This window comes from Podarcis vaucheri (genome assembly GCF_965113315.1).
Source record: "Podarcis vaucheri genome assembly, chromosome: 14".
NCBI lineage: Eukaryota > Metazoa > Chordata > Lepidosauria > Squamata > Lacertidae > Podarcis > Podarcis vaucheri.
Window position 1 is genome coordinate 14,313,704 of NC_138752.1, and position 20,352 is coordinate 14,334,055.

At 43.9% G+C, this 20,352-nt stretch overlaps 1 protein-coding gene across 4 annotated transcripts in view; it reads right to left on the reverse strand.

The window, feature by feature from the left end:
- FBN1 (fibrillin 1) overlaps positions 1-20,352 on the reverse strand; it is a 217,779-nt gene that overhangs the window by 135,153 nt on the left and 62,274 nt on the right. For all 4 annotated transcript variants that reach the window (XM_082198198.1, XM_082198199.1, XM_082198200.1 and 1 more), the window contains one exon: positions 898-1,095. In XM_082198198.1, coding sequence (XP_082054324.1) covers positions 898-1,095 — 198 coding nt within the window. The remainder of the gene's footprint in view (positions 1-897; positions 1,096-20,352) is intronic.

Consider the following 20,352-nt stretch of genomic DNA (forward strand, 5'->3'; position numbering starts at 1 on the left):
GCTTGGTTTTTTGCTAAACCATATCCAAATTTTCTAAAACAATAGACTGCCTTCAGTTCATCATGGGAATCTTTAGACTATAAATCTGATACTACTTTGGTTAATCTTTATCTCTTCTAGACCTACTAACGACTGTACCTCATTAGACAATATTTTAGAGAATGGTCTAAAACAAATCATCCCAAAGATCCAGTCCTGGGAATATAAAATCCACACCAATTTAGTGTATAGCAACTGTCCCTTTTAACTTTCTCCTGCTTCCTGCCAGACATCCAGACAATAAAAGAATTTATACAGCTGTATATGTATAACAATAAAAGCCGAAAGCAGTGTAAGGGCTTTTGGTTGTGAGGCATGCTAAAGAATAAAGAAAGAAAGAAATATCTTGATGGAGTGGTATTCAACTAAGCAATACTCAAAGTAGACCTGCTGAAGTTAATGGACATAACCAACTTAGGTTTATTTACTATATTACTTAAAATACATAGCAAGCTGTACATAACAGCGCAACCTAAGAGCCATCCCATATTAGAGGAATCTCTCTACAGAGAAATATCAACGAGTTCCGGTTGCAAAATGTTAAAATAAACAATTTTATAGTGGCTGTGCTATCGCCAAAATCTGTTCTATCTTCCTGTAGCATTGCAGAATGGAGCTACTTTCCTTATGAAAGAACCTTCTGGCACCAAAGAAATTCAGTAAGATCCCTGCCTCTCTCTTTTGCAAGTTTTACAAATGCCATTGCGATTTACAAGAGCATCCAGCACTCCGTAGATGCTTTAACGAATAGATCTGACACTCCTTTCCACGGCTTTCTCTACAATTTCGGACAGCAGATGAAGCTCGGTTGCAATCATTCTCTTAATAAAAATTTCAGGAGCTCCTACTGTACCGTACCTTGACAGGCTCCTGTCCGTATGTTTGGTATGAAGCCCCGGCGACAAGGATGAGGCTGAGCTGGACACATTTCACAGGGGTGGCCCCATGCTCTCCCGACAGTCGCACAGCAGAGGGTCTTTGTGCAGACTATCCCGCTGAGCTGACCCTGGCACATCTGATTGGTTACCAAAGTGAAGCACGGGCCTGTCCTATAATCTGGATCAGAACAAGGAAACATCATCAGTGTTAAATCAGGGGGTGAATTTCATTGATGCGAACTCAAAGCAACAATATAAGAACTTGGCAGATAACTTTGCACACTCCCCTCATCCCCCGCCCCCAGGCACATAGAAGCAGGCATCCTTTCAACTCTGGTCCTGCTAATTCTGTGTTTTAATAGTGTGATTTTACCCTATGAAGCGCCTTGAGTCCTGTAGGTATGGGATGGTATACAAACAAACAAACAAATTTCCACACTGCAGTACAGAAGCAAGTGTATAGCAAAAATGAGAGAAAGGGAAGTCAATAAATTATGTCCCTAAAATTGAAGGAAGGGAAGGAGCACTTCCTGATAAATGAACTTCCGAGTGTCATTGCCTCTTATTCCAAAAAGGGGGGAACAGGCCTGAGACAGAGGCTTAAAGGAGGTTCCGGAAGCCATACAGTGGTGCCTCGCAAGACGAAAAGAATCCGTTCTGTGATTCTCTTCGTCTAGCGGCTTTTTCATCTTGCGAAGCAAGCCCATTGACGGATTAGCGGATTAGCGCTATTAGCGCTTTTAGCGGCTTATCTGCTGATCGGATCAGCTGATAAGCGGCTTAGCGGCTTAGAAAAAGGGGGGAGGGGAAAAAACCAGCAGGAACTCGCAAGACATTGTCGTCTTGCGAAGCAAGCCCATAGGAAATTCGTTTTGCGAAGCACCTCCAAAACGGAAAACTCTTTCGTCTAGCGAGTTTTCCGTCTTGCGAGGCATTCGTCTTGCGGGGCACCACTGTATTTATCACAGCCCTGTGTAGCTTCGCAGTCTCGTTCTGTGCTTTGTGTTGTGTACATCCCCCAAACTGCGTATATGAGGACTCCTCACATTTCATACGATAAGGAAACAAACTCTTTCTGATTTGTAGGGAACTGTAAAGGATCCTGGCCCAACAGGGAAAACAGTAGCACTCTCCCATTAGTGGCAAGTTTGCCTAACCCTTCCCTGATTAATCTTGCCTAGAGCACAATACTTTTATTAATTCTTTTTCCTACCATGGAATTTAACAGATCCCAAAGGGCTGTAGCTTACAACCAAGTTAATTAGAGGCAACTTTCAGTGATACGCAGGCACAAAGCACACCCATTTAACTGTGGGCAACCTTTGTCTGCAGCTAAACGAGAGGGCATGTGGAACACATCTGATTTGGTTTGTTTATGGTACGACAAACTATTTATCTGAGAGACAAAATTAAACTAGGACGTTAATAAAATATTCACTTGTATTTTATTCCATTCTCCCACGGCAACAACAAAACAGTGGCATGGCGAGCTCCCCTGCACGCACATACACACTCTCACACACAAGCTCTCTTTTTTCCTCAAACGAACATATGTCACCTTCTCTGTTTCTTTTCTGCGCCTTCCTTTATTCTAGGCTTCCTCAACCTCAGCCCTCCAGATGTTTTGAGACTACATTTCCCATCAACCCTGGTCCTGCTAGCTAGGGATCATGGGAGTTGTAGCCAAAAAAGTCTGGAGGGCCAAGGTTGAGGAAGCCTGCTATATTCCTTTATTCATCGCCCTCACAAAGAACAGATATTTTCCCTTAAAATGTTTTTCACACGCTAGTACACAGGGCAAACACAAGCATCCCCCCCTCCAAGCCCAAATCCTTCACAAGTGCACCTATGTAGTTGCCAACATGACTCTTACATTCTCACTTTACATCAGGGGTCCCCAAACCTCTGAGCCCATGACCTCCAAATGAGCTTATAAAGTTGCCATAGACCCCAACCCAAATGACTGGGAATGTATAGCAGATAAAGTAAAGAAATGTCAATATATAATTAAGATTTATTTATCATCAATCACCATTACTAAGAATAAAATAAATAACCTATTTTCACGTTGATACAAAAAAAAAAATCCTTCCAGTAGCACCTTAGAGACCAACTAAGTTTGCTATTGGTATGAGCTATTGTGTGCTTCAGATACACTGAAACAGAAGTCACCAGACCCTTATATATAGTGAGAGGGTGGGGAGGGGTATTACTCAGAAGGGTGGTGGGAATGGGTGATTGGCTGATAGGTGTGGTAAACCTGTTGACGACTGTTAACGACTTCAATTGGTCTTAAAGCGATGGGTGAGATGGCTAAAAATAGCTATATCATGTATAATGAGATAAGAATCCAATGTCTCTATTCAGACCAGCTCTCTCCATGGTTTTAAGTTTGGTAATAAGTTGCAATTCAGCAACTTCTCTTTCCAGTCTATTTCTGAAATTCTTTTGTAATAAGACAGCTGCTTTGAGATCTTGTATAGAATGTCCTGGGAGACTGAAGTGTTCTCCACCTGGTTTCTCTGTCTTGTGATTCCTGATATCAGATTTGTGTCCATTTATCCTTTGGCGTAGGATATTTTCACGTGGCTTCACTGCCGCCTCTTTCTTTAATTCAGCTTCCTCGTTCAACAATTCCAACACAAAGCTCAACAACTTTGGGGGCGGGGTGTGTGTGTGTCAGGAATTTTACTTCTTGAAATATGGCAAGCCTACATGTACAGTCCCACTGACTGACCTCAATATCAAACACTTTGAGAAACCATGCCACTTTAAAGTGTACAGTGCAGGAGGCCCTTAGCAGAGGCTCAGTTGGTCTCCATGAACAATACAGTAGGACTGCATATTGTGTGTGGGGGGGTGTTAGATTCCAGGGGCTGTGTGTAAAGCCACCCCCCATGTGGGCAATCTCACCTTCCAGAGATTGCACAAGATCTCACAGGGCTTTCTGAGATCTTGCAAAGGCCTCCAGACCCTGTGCGAGAACTTCCCACAGCCCAATAAGCAAGGCAGAGAACTCAAAAGGTAATTCTGTGCTGAGTTTTCCCACCATGGAAAGAGCTTTGAAGTTCTCTGCCCTTGCTTACTCGGCTCTGGAGGCTTTTGAGAGACTTTTTTTGCCAAGGGCTTTTTCCTGTTCTCCTGCCGCCTTAAAAAAAAAATCAGGCAAGACACGTGCGTGTGCTGTTTAATGTAAACTTCTTAATTTCATTATTAAGTGGCCTATAAACTTAGTTGCATAAAATAAATTTGGACCAACTGAATTGCCAGATGCAAGCTTTTGAGTGTCATAAATTTCAGTTGGTATTTGAGATTAGGTCACACAAAGTCCCTCTCTCCAGGAATTTAAGCACTAGTCGGTTCAAATAAAGGTTATGCTCTCACTTGCTGCGTTTTCTCCCACCCTTTAGCCAATCTTCAGTTTTCCTTAGACTTGTTTATAGTTACTTGCCCCCAGTGGCAAGTTAAAATTTCCTCCAAATGTGAAAGCACAAAATCTTTACAAAATTTGTCCCATCCTCTCACCTTGTCACCTGTGAGGCCGCACAACAAAAATAAGTATGGGCATTTTGGCTGGTGGGTTTTTTTGTGGGCTAGTGACCTCTTTGCACATCCTTCCAACTGGTTCAAAAGAAAGGGGAATCACTATGCAAAATACTTTGCAGAATGCTAGATTGAACATTTTCATTGAGTTCCATTTTCAAACTATAAACACACCAAATCTTTGGTTGAGTTGTGATATATCAGTTTGCCTATGTACAGTGCTTTTTTTTTTCTTAAAAAAATGTTTAGGGGTACTCTCATTTTCCTACTCATATTGAAACACTGCCCCTCAATGAGGCCAAACTTGAATTCACTAAATGCGTCCCCCCAGGGAAAAAAACCACTGCTTATGTATATTTTCTTTTACACTAGTCTCTACATCCCAATGCTTATGTACCTACCTATTAAAACTTTGAAACATCTCCCTTGTGATTATGATGTGCTACAGAGCAATAAATTCCCATTCTACCACATTATTATTATTTATTTATTTTTACCCCGCCTTTTTCCCTGATGGGGATTCAAGGTGGCTTACAGATAAAAATAGGACCAGCTAAAAATATTTTTTAGGAAAAAAATTAAAAAACAATTAAACATTTACACAAAATAGATGTAGTTGAGACCCAAGCTCTTGGACACATTCCTCTGCTAGGGTACATTTGTGGAAAGGCTGACAGTATATATTAAGTAACAATAAACCTGTCACATCCACTTGATCAGGGTTTCATTTGTTCTTGAATATAAAAATTCCCCATGGTAACTAGAAATATCACACTGATCTCTTGTTTTCAGAGGGGAGGGAGAACCTTGCCCATGTCACATATCCGTCAACTGCCAGGGACATCGCGTTTTGAGGGACCGTGCCCTTACACTAGAACACAACATTCAAAAATGTGAGAGACTGCGGTTGGACATGCGTCTCGTACGAAAATGTGTCACCTAAAACCTTGTGTTTATGGGTGTTGCGTTCTCATGTGGGTGATGTGACTCACGCAGGAGTGAAGCCTAGAAGATCCGTGGCCCAGTTTTGTGATGGGACATGTTGGAGGGTGTGGCGGCACTATTCCATAACAAAAACTATTACAGAAATATCAACATTTACAAAAGCAGGGGGGGTCCATGGCTTGGCTTTTGAAAAAACAGGGGGTCCGCACTCTGCAGCACTTAGCTAATTGGAACCACTCCTCTAGGCCTCTCTATCTGGCTCCTAAGAATGTCACCTAGACTGTAGCCCGCTCTCCACAGGCTACGCCGCTCACCAGGCCATGCTCCATGCCCTTGTTCAGGATTTTGCCTGCAAAATGTTCCTTGAACTATAATCATGCTTCTCGCTTGTCTGTAGAGGGAATATAGAAGAGAAGGTTGGTGGGTGTAGAAAACTGGCTTTTGCACAGCTGGAATGCAGCCTACTGTGAAAAGGTCATTCATTGCTCCACAAGCTTTTGCATCTGTCCCCATCTACTTTTCTGCCTCTGGCTCCACCTACAATTGGCATGGGGCCCTTTAAAGGTTACTCATGAAGGAATGTGGTCCCTGGGCTGAACAAATGTGCCCCATCCCAGTATCAATCAATGCCTTCTAATACAGATGTGCCTTCAAAGAGTTCTCATATATTGGCCTCTTTCCAGATCTATTTTCACCTGAACTAATTTTAGAGAGTTGTTGCCCACAACTGCCTGAAACCAGTACAAAAGCATGTGGCCTTATTTACTTCTATAAATACTAAAACTGAGAAAAAATATGTGTGTGTCTCTAAGTCTCAAGCTATTAAAGCCACAACTGAAACAAGTTCCTTTGACACTAACTACTGAGGCCAGTGGAAAAGTGGAAGTAGCGTAAAACAACTGTAGAGATTGTTGAACCTCAGACTATTGGCAGGTTTTTATCTAAACTAGGCACAGTGCTAATGAACAACAATTGCTCCAAAGTAATCTATGGAACAGACTGAGCTAGCGAAGCCATTCGCAGGAATCATGACCCTGGAAATATTAGATTCTGGCATTTGTGTGTTTATTTTTTCAGCCAACCTTTTCGGCAGCAAGGGCAGATACTCCAACAGGCTGCAGAAGAGAAGAAAGAAGGCGAAACAGCACTATTCCATTGCCTGTGCTAAGAGACCAGCTGCTTTTCAGTCTCCCCAGTTGTCATGTGGCGACTGCCTTTCCACCAGGCGGCAGGGCAGAGGCAGAGGTGAGAAGCAGGGCTATTTGTTGGTCTCCTTCACATGGCAGCAAACTACCCGAACTGCTCCCATTCATTTTAAGAACTGTAATCTGAAGAAATGGTGGCTGAGCTTACTTCCCCCCCTTCTCCTTCCTTCCTTTTTCCTTGGGTATCCTGAGGGTAGGGACTGGGGTACTATTGGTATTTGTAAACTACATGGCCAGAACCATCCTCAACAGAAATATAACCAGGAGGGTCAAAAGGATCAGCTGATTTCTCCAAACAAACAATCCCAGGCATTTGAGCAATTCACGAACCCCTTGGAATGTGATTTTCTTAGCTCCTGTAGGAAACTCCCTCAGGAAGAGCAACAAGTTGGTCATCGATATTCTTGACTCTGTCAGCCACATATTGAAAGGAATCAAAGAATCGGAGGTAGAGACTGATAAGAGATCCAATATCCGCAACCATTTGACATCTATAGAAGTTATTCAGGGCCAAGGAATATCAGATGAAGAAGCCCAAGAAAAGGAGGGAGGTTTACCTTCCTGTGCTCCAAAAATGAACCTAGTGGATCTACCAATAGAACCCCTATCCCAAGCTACGGGAAAGAGTTGTATTTGTGTAGAACAAAATCCTTCTCTGAATCTAATAACGGAACTTGATTGGATACGAGCATATAATAGTGATTTAGAGAAGATACACTCAAGTTTCTTGAGATGTATCCTGGGGCTCCCAAGTTCAATCAAGTATGAGACGATGTGTGCAGAACTAGGTACAGAACTAGGTGTAAACACAAAGGAATATTGGGTGTGGGCTAGCACTATAAAGCACTGGTTCCATTGCCATTTTCCTTGCCAAACTTCAAGTCTGATATCTGACTTCCTTAAGGACACTTATAAAACCAGACGGTTCCAACACTTACATAGCAACATCAGATCTATTTGTATTGACTTGGAACTCATGCATAATTCAAGTGAGCAATATATTTATCATAATACTGTATTCAAATCAGATTAAGGGACATTGAAAAACAAAATATCAAGTCAGCGGTAAATAAAGTTTGCTCCCCCAGGTTTCATGGTTTAAATCCAACAGATAACAGGGTCACTTATATTTCAAAACTATTAATTCCAGTCCAATGCAGGGTCTTTATGTTAGCCCGACTATTTTCCAGGGACAGTCCCAGAGTTATGAAAACCACCCTGGCTTCTGATTTGATCCCAGAATGTCCCCATTTCCCCTGCCAGTGCCACCACGGAACTCAAGGAGGAGGAGGAGCTGGCGCTTGTCCTGAGTGCTGGTGGCAGTGGCGCCATTGCCTCTCCATAGCCACCGCTACTGGCCTCCTCCCTTGGGCAGTTCAGGGGCTGCTGAAGAGCAGGTGAGGAGGAGGAAGAGAGGCTGCCGCCACTGAGGCCCAGTCTTGCAAGATGCACTGGCTCTGAAGGGCAGGCACAGGGCAGGGCCACACTGGGCGGGAAGAACTGCAGAGTGGGATGGAGCACAGGGAACCCTGGTTTTATAAGTACAGTGGTACCTCTGGTTGCGAATGGGATCCGTTCCGGAGCCTCGTTCGCAACATGAGCGGAACACACCCCGCATCTGCGCGTTGCGATTTGCCATTTCTGCGCATGCACGTGATGTCATTTTGAGCATCTGCGCATGCACGAGCGGCGAAACCCAGAAGTAACCCTTTCCGGTACTTCCGGGTCACCGCGGGATGCAACCGGAAAAGACGCAACCTGAACTGAACGTAACAAGAGGTATGACTGTATGTTGCATTTTTTCATAGATGTTCAACATTCCTGAACTTCCAAACGACAGCCGAAACACCCACATAACAAAATACCATTTAACCATCCAAACTTCAAGCTTTCAGAATAGACTACTTCACTCCCCACCCCCAAAAAATGCATTGGTGGAAAATAAAACTATTATGTCCAAATCATGTCAGAAGTGTTGCTAAAATTGTTGAGAATGGTGGGTATTACAGCACTTAAAATCAGCAGCAAGTTTTAGGTGTAATGTGTAAAAAATATAAAATGTACTTGATTTCGTAAATTGCTTGGAAAAGACACAAGCTTCAAATCACGTTGCCAAAATCAATGAAAGCCCCAGACACATGATCTGGACTTGAGATTTTAAGTATTTGCCATTTCCAAAGACTAAAATACAACTCAGTTTTAATCCCCTGTTCCCCCCAGGCAATAATCTCCCTTTTCTGAACTATGAATTTCCTAAAAGGTCTGACAATTGAAACTAGAATATATATGTGCCTCCTTGAATCTGCCTTCATGAATGCTAAATGTTCATGGCAACATAAATCTAACCCCTGTGACCTTCCCAGCATCACATACTTCCTACATGGAATTCATTATGTTCAGCAATGCAGCAGTCCACATAATTTTTATTTTTTATTTTTTAAAATCAGGCACTGTAAAAAAAAAAGCTTGTTATTAAGAATATTTTTCAGTACATTAAACAGGCATACACATAAGGCTCCTAATATCTAACTCTTCACCTAGGATCCTTACAGTTCTCCAGGTCAGGATCATATTAATTTTATTTAATAGATAGGGAAACTTAGGCAGAAAGACAGCATCTTGCAAAATATTATTTTGAACTGTAGCTAGTTCCTTTTTGGACAGGATGAACTTCAACTGTATCTAGTTCCTTTTAAAAGTTACTTTCCAACACTGCTGATAGCAGACTATTCTGGTCCAGGTGTGCATAAAATTATGTTGTAGAAGAAACTAACTTTAGCTGCATCATGTCCAGTGTGAAATTAAATTAAATTAGCACCAAAATACAGAATTCTGCACTTTTAATAAAGCAAAAGACAGACTTGGCATAATTGCTATTTGCTGCTTTGCTTATTTTAAAACCTTCCTCAGCAGATATACCTGTATCGTAGTTAAAATTATCTACAATTACTGTACACTAGCTGAAGTACAAGGTGTTTTTTTTAATGAGACTCCTAAGTCAACTTTGGTGGGTTCCTAAATGTTTTGCCCAAGAGGATTAATCAACATAGCTGATTATGTTTCCACTGGAGCACCTCCTAACCAGGGATTTCACTGGGCTTGCATTTCTTGGTGCATCACCATCTAATATTTGGAGCCTGGAAACTTATTCACTGGAGTCCAAACGCCTGACTCACCATTTGGAAATCATTATCCTCATTTGGGCCTGTGCAACCTGTGACCCACTTAGCTGAACACAACCCAACAGGCAAGTTTAATGGCCTGCCAGGCCCTTATCTCTCCCCTTTCCCAGGTTTTGCAGTCCCCAACAGACAGCAAAACAATAGGGGTTATTGAGAAGCTGCTGAGCTGCCATACACAGCTTGTGGTCTGCATTTGAGCTGGCAAATCACATTTTGTATAGGCTTGTCCTAAGGGCTCTTCTTATCAGCCATATTTAATGTAAAGTATATGAAAATTGGCCAAGCCAAGGTCGCCAGTACCAGTAACCTAAATTTGATGGACATTCCTTTGCCTTTAACACAGGTGAGATATGGCTCTTTTTCCCAGTTCAGCAAACAATCACAGAAGATGCTCCTTCGGAATCTCCTTCTGCCAAGCAACTTCGCGAGAAGCCAAGGAGCCCCTCTGAATTGGGCACTGATATCCCTTATGCTTTTGAAAAGTATCTGAAAACCCACATTTGAGAACAAAAAACTTGAATCTTTTCAAAACCTATTTTGTTCTTGCAATTGACCCACTTTTCCTGTAGCTGGAAAGTAATCAAACAACAACAAAGTAATGTTCAAGAATTGTTTCTGGAGTAATTTATTATGCACACTCAAATCCAAAACACGAAACTAAGCCCATAACAAGGGGGTGGGGTGAGTATTTAGTTTTGTTCTTCGCAATTACAATTAGCAGTCCAAAAATATACAGCATTTTTTTATTTTCCAGAATGAAGAAAAATAATAAAAAGGCAGCAAAATGAAAAGAAGTTTCCGTTGATTTAGCACCGCTTCCCAAACTGACACATTTCTGTACAGATTAGTGGCTTGAACGTTGCAAGGTATTTTCTCCCTACTGTGTTTCAAGTTGCATTTGCTGTGCACACCAGAGATGGGGGCCAGGGATTTCTTCTCCCAATGCGCATTACCTGTCTACAACACACAGGCACCACAAATCCCATTAAGCAAGCTGTCATCTGTGCAAGCTCAATGGCTGTCTCAAATATACGCAACTCAGCTGAACTGCAAAGTGAACGTGGCTTACGTTCTCAGATCAGATGAAAGCTGGTTTGAGGGAAAGCACATTGTATGCTGCAATATTTGTCATGAAACTGCAGGACAGATGTGGATCGTGCCTAACGTCATCTGCACAGGCCGTCAAACACCAGAAATGGGAGCATGCTGCAGCCAAGTATATGGTAATAAGTACGCAACCTAAGACTTCTGCTAATGCAAGATTCACATGAAGTCATGGAACACAACACAATTGCTTTCTGCTTCTGTGAGTAGTTTTACAAAATAAAACCAGTATGACAAGGGATTCTGATGATGGATTTGTTTGTTACACTTTCTAATCCAGAGATCAAAGCCACCCTTCTTATATTAAGACAGAAGAGGATGTAAATGCTCAGAAATGAATGAATAAAATGTACTGTGAGTGGAAGAAACCCCTGGAAGTCATAAACACACATTTGCCATTTGTTCTGAATCTAAGATGCCCCTGAATAAAGGCCTTACGCCTACAATATCTCTCTGAAAGAGAGACCGACCCCATAAACCTCTGGCACCATCCAGTAAAAAAACACTAAAAAACACATGAAACCTCTAGATTCATCTCACAATGAGTGCCACCTGTCAAGAAGGGTGGGTGGTCCTTTTACAAAACTGTTGAAGTTCCATGTGGTTCCTCAGGTCTCATCTGAAATCATGGCTTCTCTCCCTATATTTCTATCTGAAGCTAACAACTAGTTTACTATTTGAGAGTAGTGTAGCATAGCGTCTTAAAGGCCAAACAAGATACAATAGGGCAGGGATGGGCAGCAATTCTGCACAGGCCAGGTCCTTATCAGGATCAACCTCATGAGCCAAATTTGACAAGCTCACCCACGTATTAAATGCATGGTGTTGCAAGTCTCCCCTCCTCTCCCTTTCATTCCCAATCTCAGAAGTTTACAAAAGGAACACAGTGAGATTCACAAACATTTTAGAACAGCTCCCATGCTCCCATTTTAGCACTGGGGCCATCTTAAAGACTTATGCAAAAGTGCTTTTGACGCATACACACACACACACACACACACACACACACACAGACACACACCCTTTCTCCTTTAAATGAAAGAGGGGTGCGGATGCTTCAAACAGCACTTTTGAGAAGCATTTTAAGGCAGGCCCTGTGCTCCCATTTCAGCTGAAACAGGAGCGTGGGGGCTACTTCACATCACTCACAGAAGCGCATTTTCTGCTTCAAACACTGCTTTGGAGAAACACTTTAATCTCCGTTCATCTGCTTTATATATTCTGCTGCCTTGGCTGCATGACCCTGCTCCCTGATGGGAAGACGGCACACAGCCAATGCAAAATTAAACCTTGTTCTCCCACCCATCAGCTGACATCACCAATGATGATGGACAGGTGGGCATGGGTTTGGGGAAAATGGCCTCGCAAGCCAAACTGGATACTTTGGCAGGCTAAGATTGCTGCGCGGGCCAGCGATTCCCCACCCTTGCAACAGGGCAACGGTACACACTTGTAAGAAGGTCTACTTTTGATATGAAAAGCAGCGTGCAGAGGAAGGAAGCCTTGCCTTGCTGAGCTCTGCTGCTTGAAGAGAAAAGCGAGGAACCTTTGGCCATCCAGATATTGCTAAGTTATAAGTGCCACCATCCCTAGGAAGCATGGGCAAGGACCATGGGATAATCAACAGTAGACAGGATGTAGGCAGAAAGAAGACTGTAAACAGATCACAAGAAGGGATGGCGGAGGACCTGGGTTTCATTTTCCTCCCCTGCATGTTGTTTTTCATTTTACAAAAGGTAGAAACCCCACCCCATGTTCTATGGAAACAGGGCAGACATGGGCATAATTTATAGATGTGGCTTCCCCACATGTCTAGGTTGGCTCTAAATGACTGAACTGTGTCCAGTGCTCACCAGAAATAGATACATCTGGCACGCAGCTACCTCTCAGTCTTAGCCTACCTCACAGAATAGTTTTATGGATTATTGAGATAATTTGAGGAAGGATAAAAAAACCCTCATAAACACACAAATGCACAGTAAATTTGGCAAGATATTCAGGGGCATTGTCATTTTGGTGGGTTTTTTTGTGGAGTGTGAAAGCTTGCAATCATTTGGGGACCTTGCTGTCTGACTTGGGGGCAGGCGTTTTTGTTATTTACTTGTTAAATGTAATTTCTTGTTAAATGTAGCTTCAGCCCCTCCTTTTCACCCCTTGCTCTTCAAATTTTGAGCCTGAAGTTCACAAAGTCAAACTTCCAGCTCAGCCCTACTTTTAAACACTGCAAAGTGTTAGTGCTAAGCAATATTATTGCTTTCAGTAATAGGCCGTATACTTTTTCACTTTTAAGAGGCCATGTTGGCAAGGGTTTCACGTCCCTGTTGGTTTTTGCTCACCTTTTAAAAGCTATTCACAAAACATTAAAAATGTAAACACAGATTAAACCATCAGTATCCGTCACATACACACTTATCCCAGAGCATATTGTGAAAGAGTAGCGCGTTCCAACACAGCCCATTCTACAGCCAGTTTTGTGCTGGAGCCAAAATCTGAAGTCAACTCAATTGGCAGAACCACTCACAGTATTTATCCCAGTGTCAATGAGATCAGAATGCAGCCTGCTATTGCTATACCCAGCCAAGGTTCCCAGGAGGCAAACAAACTCATCTATGAGAATCAGCTTTGCCCCATATGTCATGCTTGTGGGAAGAGGGCTAACAACTTTGCCAAAAATAGGAAGCTGCTAGTTACAGGACAAGAAAGTCAAGTAAGGGTGGACTTGAGAACATCCTTGCTCTAAAACCCATATTCAAACAGTATCTTCATTAGGGAAAACAAAATATCACAAAATAGTTATCATAAAAGTGATTTCTCCAACCACCCTCCTTCTGGTCCAAAACAGCTATATTTACTTTTTGTGTCATTTCTCAAGCTTTCTCAACAAGCTTTGTTTTTTCACAATGTATCACACTCATGTCGTGAGGACAGACTGCATTCTTAGATTAGCCCTAGAATTTAAAAACCTTAAAAGGTGATAAAATTAGCAATGCATAGAGTGCTTACAGTGTCCTGGCTCCTGCTTGCTGAAGAACAAAAACTCAAAAGAGGAGACTTGGTGTTTAGATTGCTGTGATATACAGTATATGCAAATTAATGGCTTAATGCACAACAGGCAATACACATAAGTAATCCTAGGTACAGCTACGCAAAGGCAGGTGATATAGCTCCCAAAACTAAGCCATTGATCGGACAATGACAAACACCCATCTCCCACAATACCTAGTTGGCAACATCATCATCATTCTTTGGTACCTCTTGGACTGAGGTGGTATAGGAAGTTCTCTACACCATCTGAGGAGTGGGCGGAGCCAGAGAAACATCCTCCTCTAGAGAGGCAGGGCTACTCCCAGTATCTGAGGTACACACCATGGAAGGGTCAGGGATAGGCTCCTACAGCTGTAGAGAGGGAACTGGGGCTTGTGGCTCTTAGCATGGTGACTGGTGAGGTGAGAGAGTTGGTTGAAGGAACCCACACAAACACCAGCCTTGGGCTATCTGGTAGACACATCCCCATCGTGCTGCTACCCTCCTGGGGTCTTCAGCAAAGCGTCACCTCAGCATGCTCACTAGCCACAAAACGTTTGGAGTGGGAGATAGAAAAACAGCAGGAGATCAAATGGCGTATTATGAAAGCATGCATGGAACCATGACAAATGCTCCCAAAACTGCACTCATTTTTTTGCAGTTCAAAAGCTTGAATACATGCAAAAACAACCTTTTCAGTAACTGATTCCTCCCACCCTACTCCCAAGATCCAAAATGGCACCCATGCATAAAACTCCCAGTTTTAAATAAATATTTCAGCCTCCAGAGACTTGTTGGCCTTCTCAGCTACATGTGGACCAGAATGTCAGGAAATCATGAGGTCAGATATGTCAGTAAAGCCTCTTAGTCACGCCCCGCCAAAATATCTAAGTTTGCCTAACGGTGGAGCCAACTAGAGACAGTTCCATTGCATTGGGCTTCCAAATGACATTTTGGAGAATACATTGAAAAACAACAACGCAGACCCCTTGCTCCTCTCAGAACTATGCATGTGTCATCCCATCAAAAGGTGAACGTTTTTCATCTGTTGCCATGACAATTATTTCAGTGTATCAGTACAAATACAGACAACATCTGGAACTAATGGGATAATGAAGCCACTCAAGAACAGCGTTCCACTCAGCATGAACATTAAGAGAAGCCATAAATACAGCCATTCTGGCTGAAGAGCGATGGCAGTTTTGATGCATTTAAAAGCATTCACATATCTGTATATGTTCTGTTCTTCATGCGTTATTTGTTTTTAGAGAATCATAAAATGTTGTCTCTGTATTCTTATGGAATTGGTCATAACAGTAACATAATTAGACACAATGGATGTCAAAATGTCTAAATCTGTAGAGTCATGAGTGATTGAACCTGGTTCCTTCATGGGATATCTACCTTGAACAATGTCTCTTATGCTCCTAATGAAGAAGTATTTCATACCCCAGAGTTTTCTGGATGTTAGCATGCATTCCTTTGAAATTTGTCTATTTCTCTGCTCGGGGTCATTCAGTTTGGGGTGTGTGGTTGATGTTCTGCCTATTCAAGTATGATGCCTAATGGCTGATGAATTGTGGTTTTTACCAAAAGCAAACATTTAAAAATCCAAAGCATGAAAACTACTGAAAATCTGTAAAGGAGAGAATCTAACTTTGTATCATCACAGTTCAAAGTAATATTTATCATCTGCCCCTAATATTTTTGCTGATTACCTTTGAGAAAGCATACATTTTTCTTTCCTTCTTAAGTCAAAGCCATTTTAACTTTGGGGTCAGGCCATTAAACCAGAACATATTACATTGGTTTGTATCTCAGCCAGGTTTCTATAGTTAATATACATATGCTGTTTTCAAGCAAAGCACAGTAAAAGAAAGAGGATTTCCTAGCATCTTGGAATCTTAAGAACCAAAATAGAAGGTATACCATATATGTGATTAGGCCAGGCTTCCTCAACCTGGTGCCTTCCAGTTGTTGTTGGACTTCCATCAGTCCCAACAGCATGACCAATGGTCATTTATGATGGAGGGTGACAGGTTTTCCACCCCTGCAGTAAGGATTGCTAAATCAAAATATATGAAATGCTTTGGGCATTCTAAGGTGCTATATAAAAGTGAGGTATCATTATTAAGTACTATGCTCAATTAGATGCGCTGTCCCTAGCTAACTACCCCAGTACTACCATCAGAATAACAAAAAATCTGAGGAACTAGAACAAGTAGGTAACATTGCTGGAGCTAAAATTACCATTTGCCATATGATGTCTGAAAGCATCCTCAGGGAGGATAAGGCTATGCAACGTGCAGTACCAGAGGCAGTATGTCTCTGAATACTGGTTTCTAGAGATAATGAGTGGAAAGAGTGCTGTTCTGTTCATGCTATGCTTGTGGGCTTCCCAGGGGTAGGGTCAACAATTTTTGTATCCTGATTCCCCCCCCCTTTTTCCCCCCTATGGACTTACCCACACTTACCTTTTGCTCCACTATTTACAGGCACAGGGGTGGGTGTGTCTGTTTTTGCCCCAGGGCTTTCCTCATGAAAACATGCTATTTAGCACTCAATTGGAGCAAACATCAAATTGAGTTTTCCATGGATTGGTGTTTGCTCCGATTGAGCTTTAAAGAGTGGGTTTTCATGGGGAAAGCTCTGGAGCAAGAAAAAGGGGAGGGGTGCTTTAAAGTGAGCACAATGACTGGAAAGAGAGGAGGAAAGGTAAGTTTGCATAAGCCCTAGGTTTAAATTTCCTCTCTACTTGTTGTAGCATATGATGAATAATGGCATAACCATGAAACCTTTTCTCCTACTAATATCCCACCCACACCACTTCTCACCCTATGTTTCAGTGCACTGTTTGGTTGTCAATTTCTAGCCAAAACCCCTGAGAATTATTCTCTGGGATTTTGTACGTTGTGCAAGCTGTAGTGTAGGCGATGCAGCACATTCCCTGGAGGAGCTCATGCGAAATCAATTAGATAGCCTAATTAGTTTTCCAGCTCACTGCAATTTTGTCAGATGGAGAGGTGTACCATATCTAGGTGTTTTATGCAAAGGAAACACAGAAACCATGCTTCTCTGTGGCAGTCTGGGTTGGAGCTTTGCAATATACGTAGGGTTACCAGACGTCCCCGTTTCCCGGGGACAGTCCCCAGATTTGCGAATAAGTCCCCGGACAAATTCCATCCCTGGAATGTCCCTGGATTTCATTTAATGTCCCCGGGAAATGCAGTAGCGGAAGTCTCAGCAGCCCGGAGCAGTTGGCTCTGGCTGGCTTCAGGAGATGCTCAGAAGTCCCCATATGATAGTGGTGCAGGGGATCTAAAATGCAGCTTCCGGGCTGCCTCCACCTTCCCTGACCCCACAACTAAGCTGTGAAGGGAGGCTTCATGCTGCCTATCGCAGCTTGCGTGCAAGCAGGAGGGGGCAGGGATCTCTCTGTTAGGCATTGGGAAGCCTCCCTTCCCAGCTGAGGGATCCCCGTCCCCTCCTGCTTGCATGAAAGTAGGGATGGGATTGGGGCTGTTCCGATGGGAAGGGAGGCATCGTGCTGCCCAAGCCTTGCCACCGCCGCTGCCGCTCTCAGACCTCCTTCTCTGCCTTCCATGCCTGACCCACCGCACACCGCTTCCCCACCGCCACTACCACCACTGAAGAACCAACAACTCAGGGGCTGACCAGGCTCATGGAGAAAGGAGATACAGTAGAAGCCTCGGAGGAGGTCAAGGCCAACGCCATTGCTGCTGCATCAACACCCCGAACGTGTAGTACAGTGGTACCTCGGGTTACAGACGCTTCAGGTTACAGACGCTTCAGGTTACAGACTCCGCTAACCCAGAAATAGTACCTCAGGTTAAGAACTTTGATTCAGGATGAGAACAGAAATCACGCAGCAGCGGCAGCAGGAGGCCCCATTAGCTAAAGTGGTACCTCAGGCCAGCGGCGTAGCGTGAGCTGTCAGCACCCGGGGCAACGCAAGTAATTTGCGCCCCCTAACCCGGGGCAAGGCATGTAATTTGCGCCCCCCCACCCCCTAACCTGCGAGTTGCCGCTGGCGCTGCTGCCCAAACGACGCCGCTTGCCCGGAGGAGGAGGGGGGCAGAGAGGTGAGGAAAATGCAACAGCCCAGCAGCTGCAGCAGCACCGGCGGAGGCGGGGCTGTGAGGAGGGGCTGCCTGGCGCGTCCTCCGTGGCGAGCGCTGAGAGCCGCTGCCTGCCGGGCGCCTTCAGCCGGGCGCTGCGAGACATGCGGCTCCGCTACAGCCTGCGCCCGAGGCTCTTCGGTGACTCCGGAGGCAGCAAGCGCGCCCCCCCCCAGAAGTTGCGCCTGGTGCGGCCGGCACCCCTGGCACCCCCCACGCTACGCCACTGCCTCAGGCTAAGAACGGTTTCAGGTTAAGAACGGACCTCCAGAACGAATTAAGTTCTTAACCCAAGGTACCACTGTCAGTGGCGTAGTGTGGGGGGTGCAGGGGGGGCCGGCCGCACCGGGCGCAAAATCTGGGGGGGCGCTCGCTCGCACTCGCAGCTCTCTGCCCCTACCTGGCTCACTCACTCTCTCTCACTGCAGTGCTGGCTGTGTGAATCCGATCCGAGCCGCTGAGCCGCCGCCCACTGTGGAGGGGGTGGGTGCCAGGCATGCAGTGCGGAGAGAGAGCGAGGGACTATCTGGGGGAGGGACAGTGCAGCGGCCGCCCAGCGCAGCGCTGAGCGCGGGAGAGAACCACACCAGACCAGACCAGGCAGCAGCAAGAAGAAGCTGGCAGCGGCGGCAGGTTAGGGGGCGCAAATTACTTGCCTTGCCCTGGGTGCTGACAACCCACGCTACGCCGCTGACCACTGTATTTACTTATTTATCTAAAGTGTCCCCGGATTCATTGGAAAAAAATCTGGTAACCTTACAATATAGGAACTGTAAATGTACAAGGGACATGGGAGAATTAATTAGACCCAATCGGTACTGAGAACTCCATTAACACTAACTGTTCTTCATTATGAGCTGTCAGCTTCACACCATTTCCATGGAAGGGGGGGGGGGGACTGAGCCCCTGCAAGTGTAATGTACTGATATTATTATAAAAAGGGTCTCAAAAAAGATCACTGTTGGGAATGCCATGCCTGCAGCCAGCTACAGTAAATGCATACTCAAAAGTACAATACAATAAAAATATAAAACAACCACCACCCAGGCACACCATGAATCACACTTTATGCATTCATGAGTCGCATTTGTGCTCTCACAACAAACACAGCTGTCGAACCACAAACAACTGTTCACACAACAGGCTTTTCCCTGGAAACAGCTACAGCTGTGCCAGAGTTCTTACAATTGTTTTCCAGGGTGGGGCTCGTTGGCTCAGCCCTCTGGCTCCTCAATAGGCAGAAGTTCCGCAGGTGCTGGAGCATTAAAACAGGGCTGGCGAGGCTCAAAGTGGTATTCAACTCCAAGCCAGCAATGTCCCTATTACTGCTGGGACATTCCCCAAATGAGAGCAGCACTTGGTTTTGGAGCTCTCCAATCCTGCCCACGTGCCCTCTTTCTCCCTACCAGTTGGAGAAGTGAGAATTTTGAAGGATGGCTGTGTTTCAGAAAGTGTGGATTGGGGTGGATTCACCTTTAAATGTTAACTGGATCAAATTTCTCCCCCAGCCCTACTTCTGAGCAGACAAGTTTATTATTCCAGTTGATCAACTTCAGTTGATCAAAATAATTAGAACCAATTTTAAGAAAGGTTGGTCTTTAAAAAGGCATCGCCATCTAATCTTTGGTGAGATATAAATTTATTAAAATGTTAACAGTTAAGATGCCTTTCCATCCTTCTCAGGCTTCAAACACAGCATGCTCTATAAACAGAGACGTCAGGTACTACATGCTGAGCAACTGCCCAGTGCCCAGATGTGGAACACCTGGTTGGGTAAAAATAGAAATTATAGGAAGACATGTGGGTTTATGTTTTGTCTAGTTCAAAAATGCATGATAAAATCACTATGATGACTAAGGAGAACAGATTAATATATTCTTCATCTGGCTGTTTCTCAGAAATGTGCATCTCTAAACAGCTTTTGCCAACCTGCCCCCCTCCAGATGGTCTCTACAACAGCGATGCTGTTGTAGGGTCCAAAACATTAGTAGGGCCCTAGGTTGGTGAAGGATGGTGTAAGCAAACACAAATATACAGCATGGTTACATCTTCTTTGCAAAATGGCTTTTTGATGAATGACTAATTTCCACATTCCATTTGGGTCCGTTTTTTTAGGCTGATTAAAAAAACCTGTGTCCCCCGATATTAGTTTCATTTTTCATTGTTATAGACATTCTACAATGGAGAAAGCTTGGCATAATTGGGGTGGATGAAGAACGAGTTACAGAGTTACAGAGCATTTTGGGAATGTTTTGAATCAGTTTCAACAGCACCAGCAGCTGTTTATGGCAGA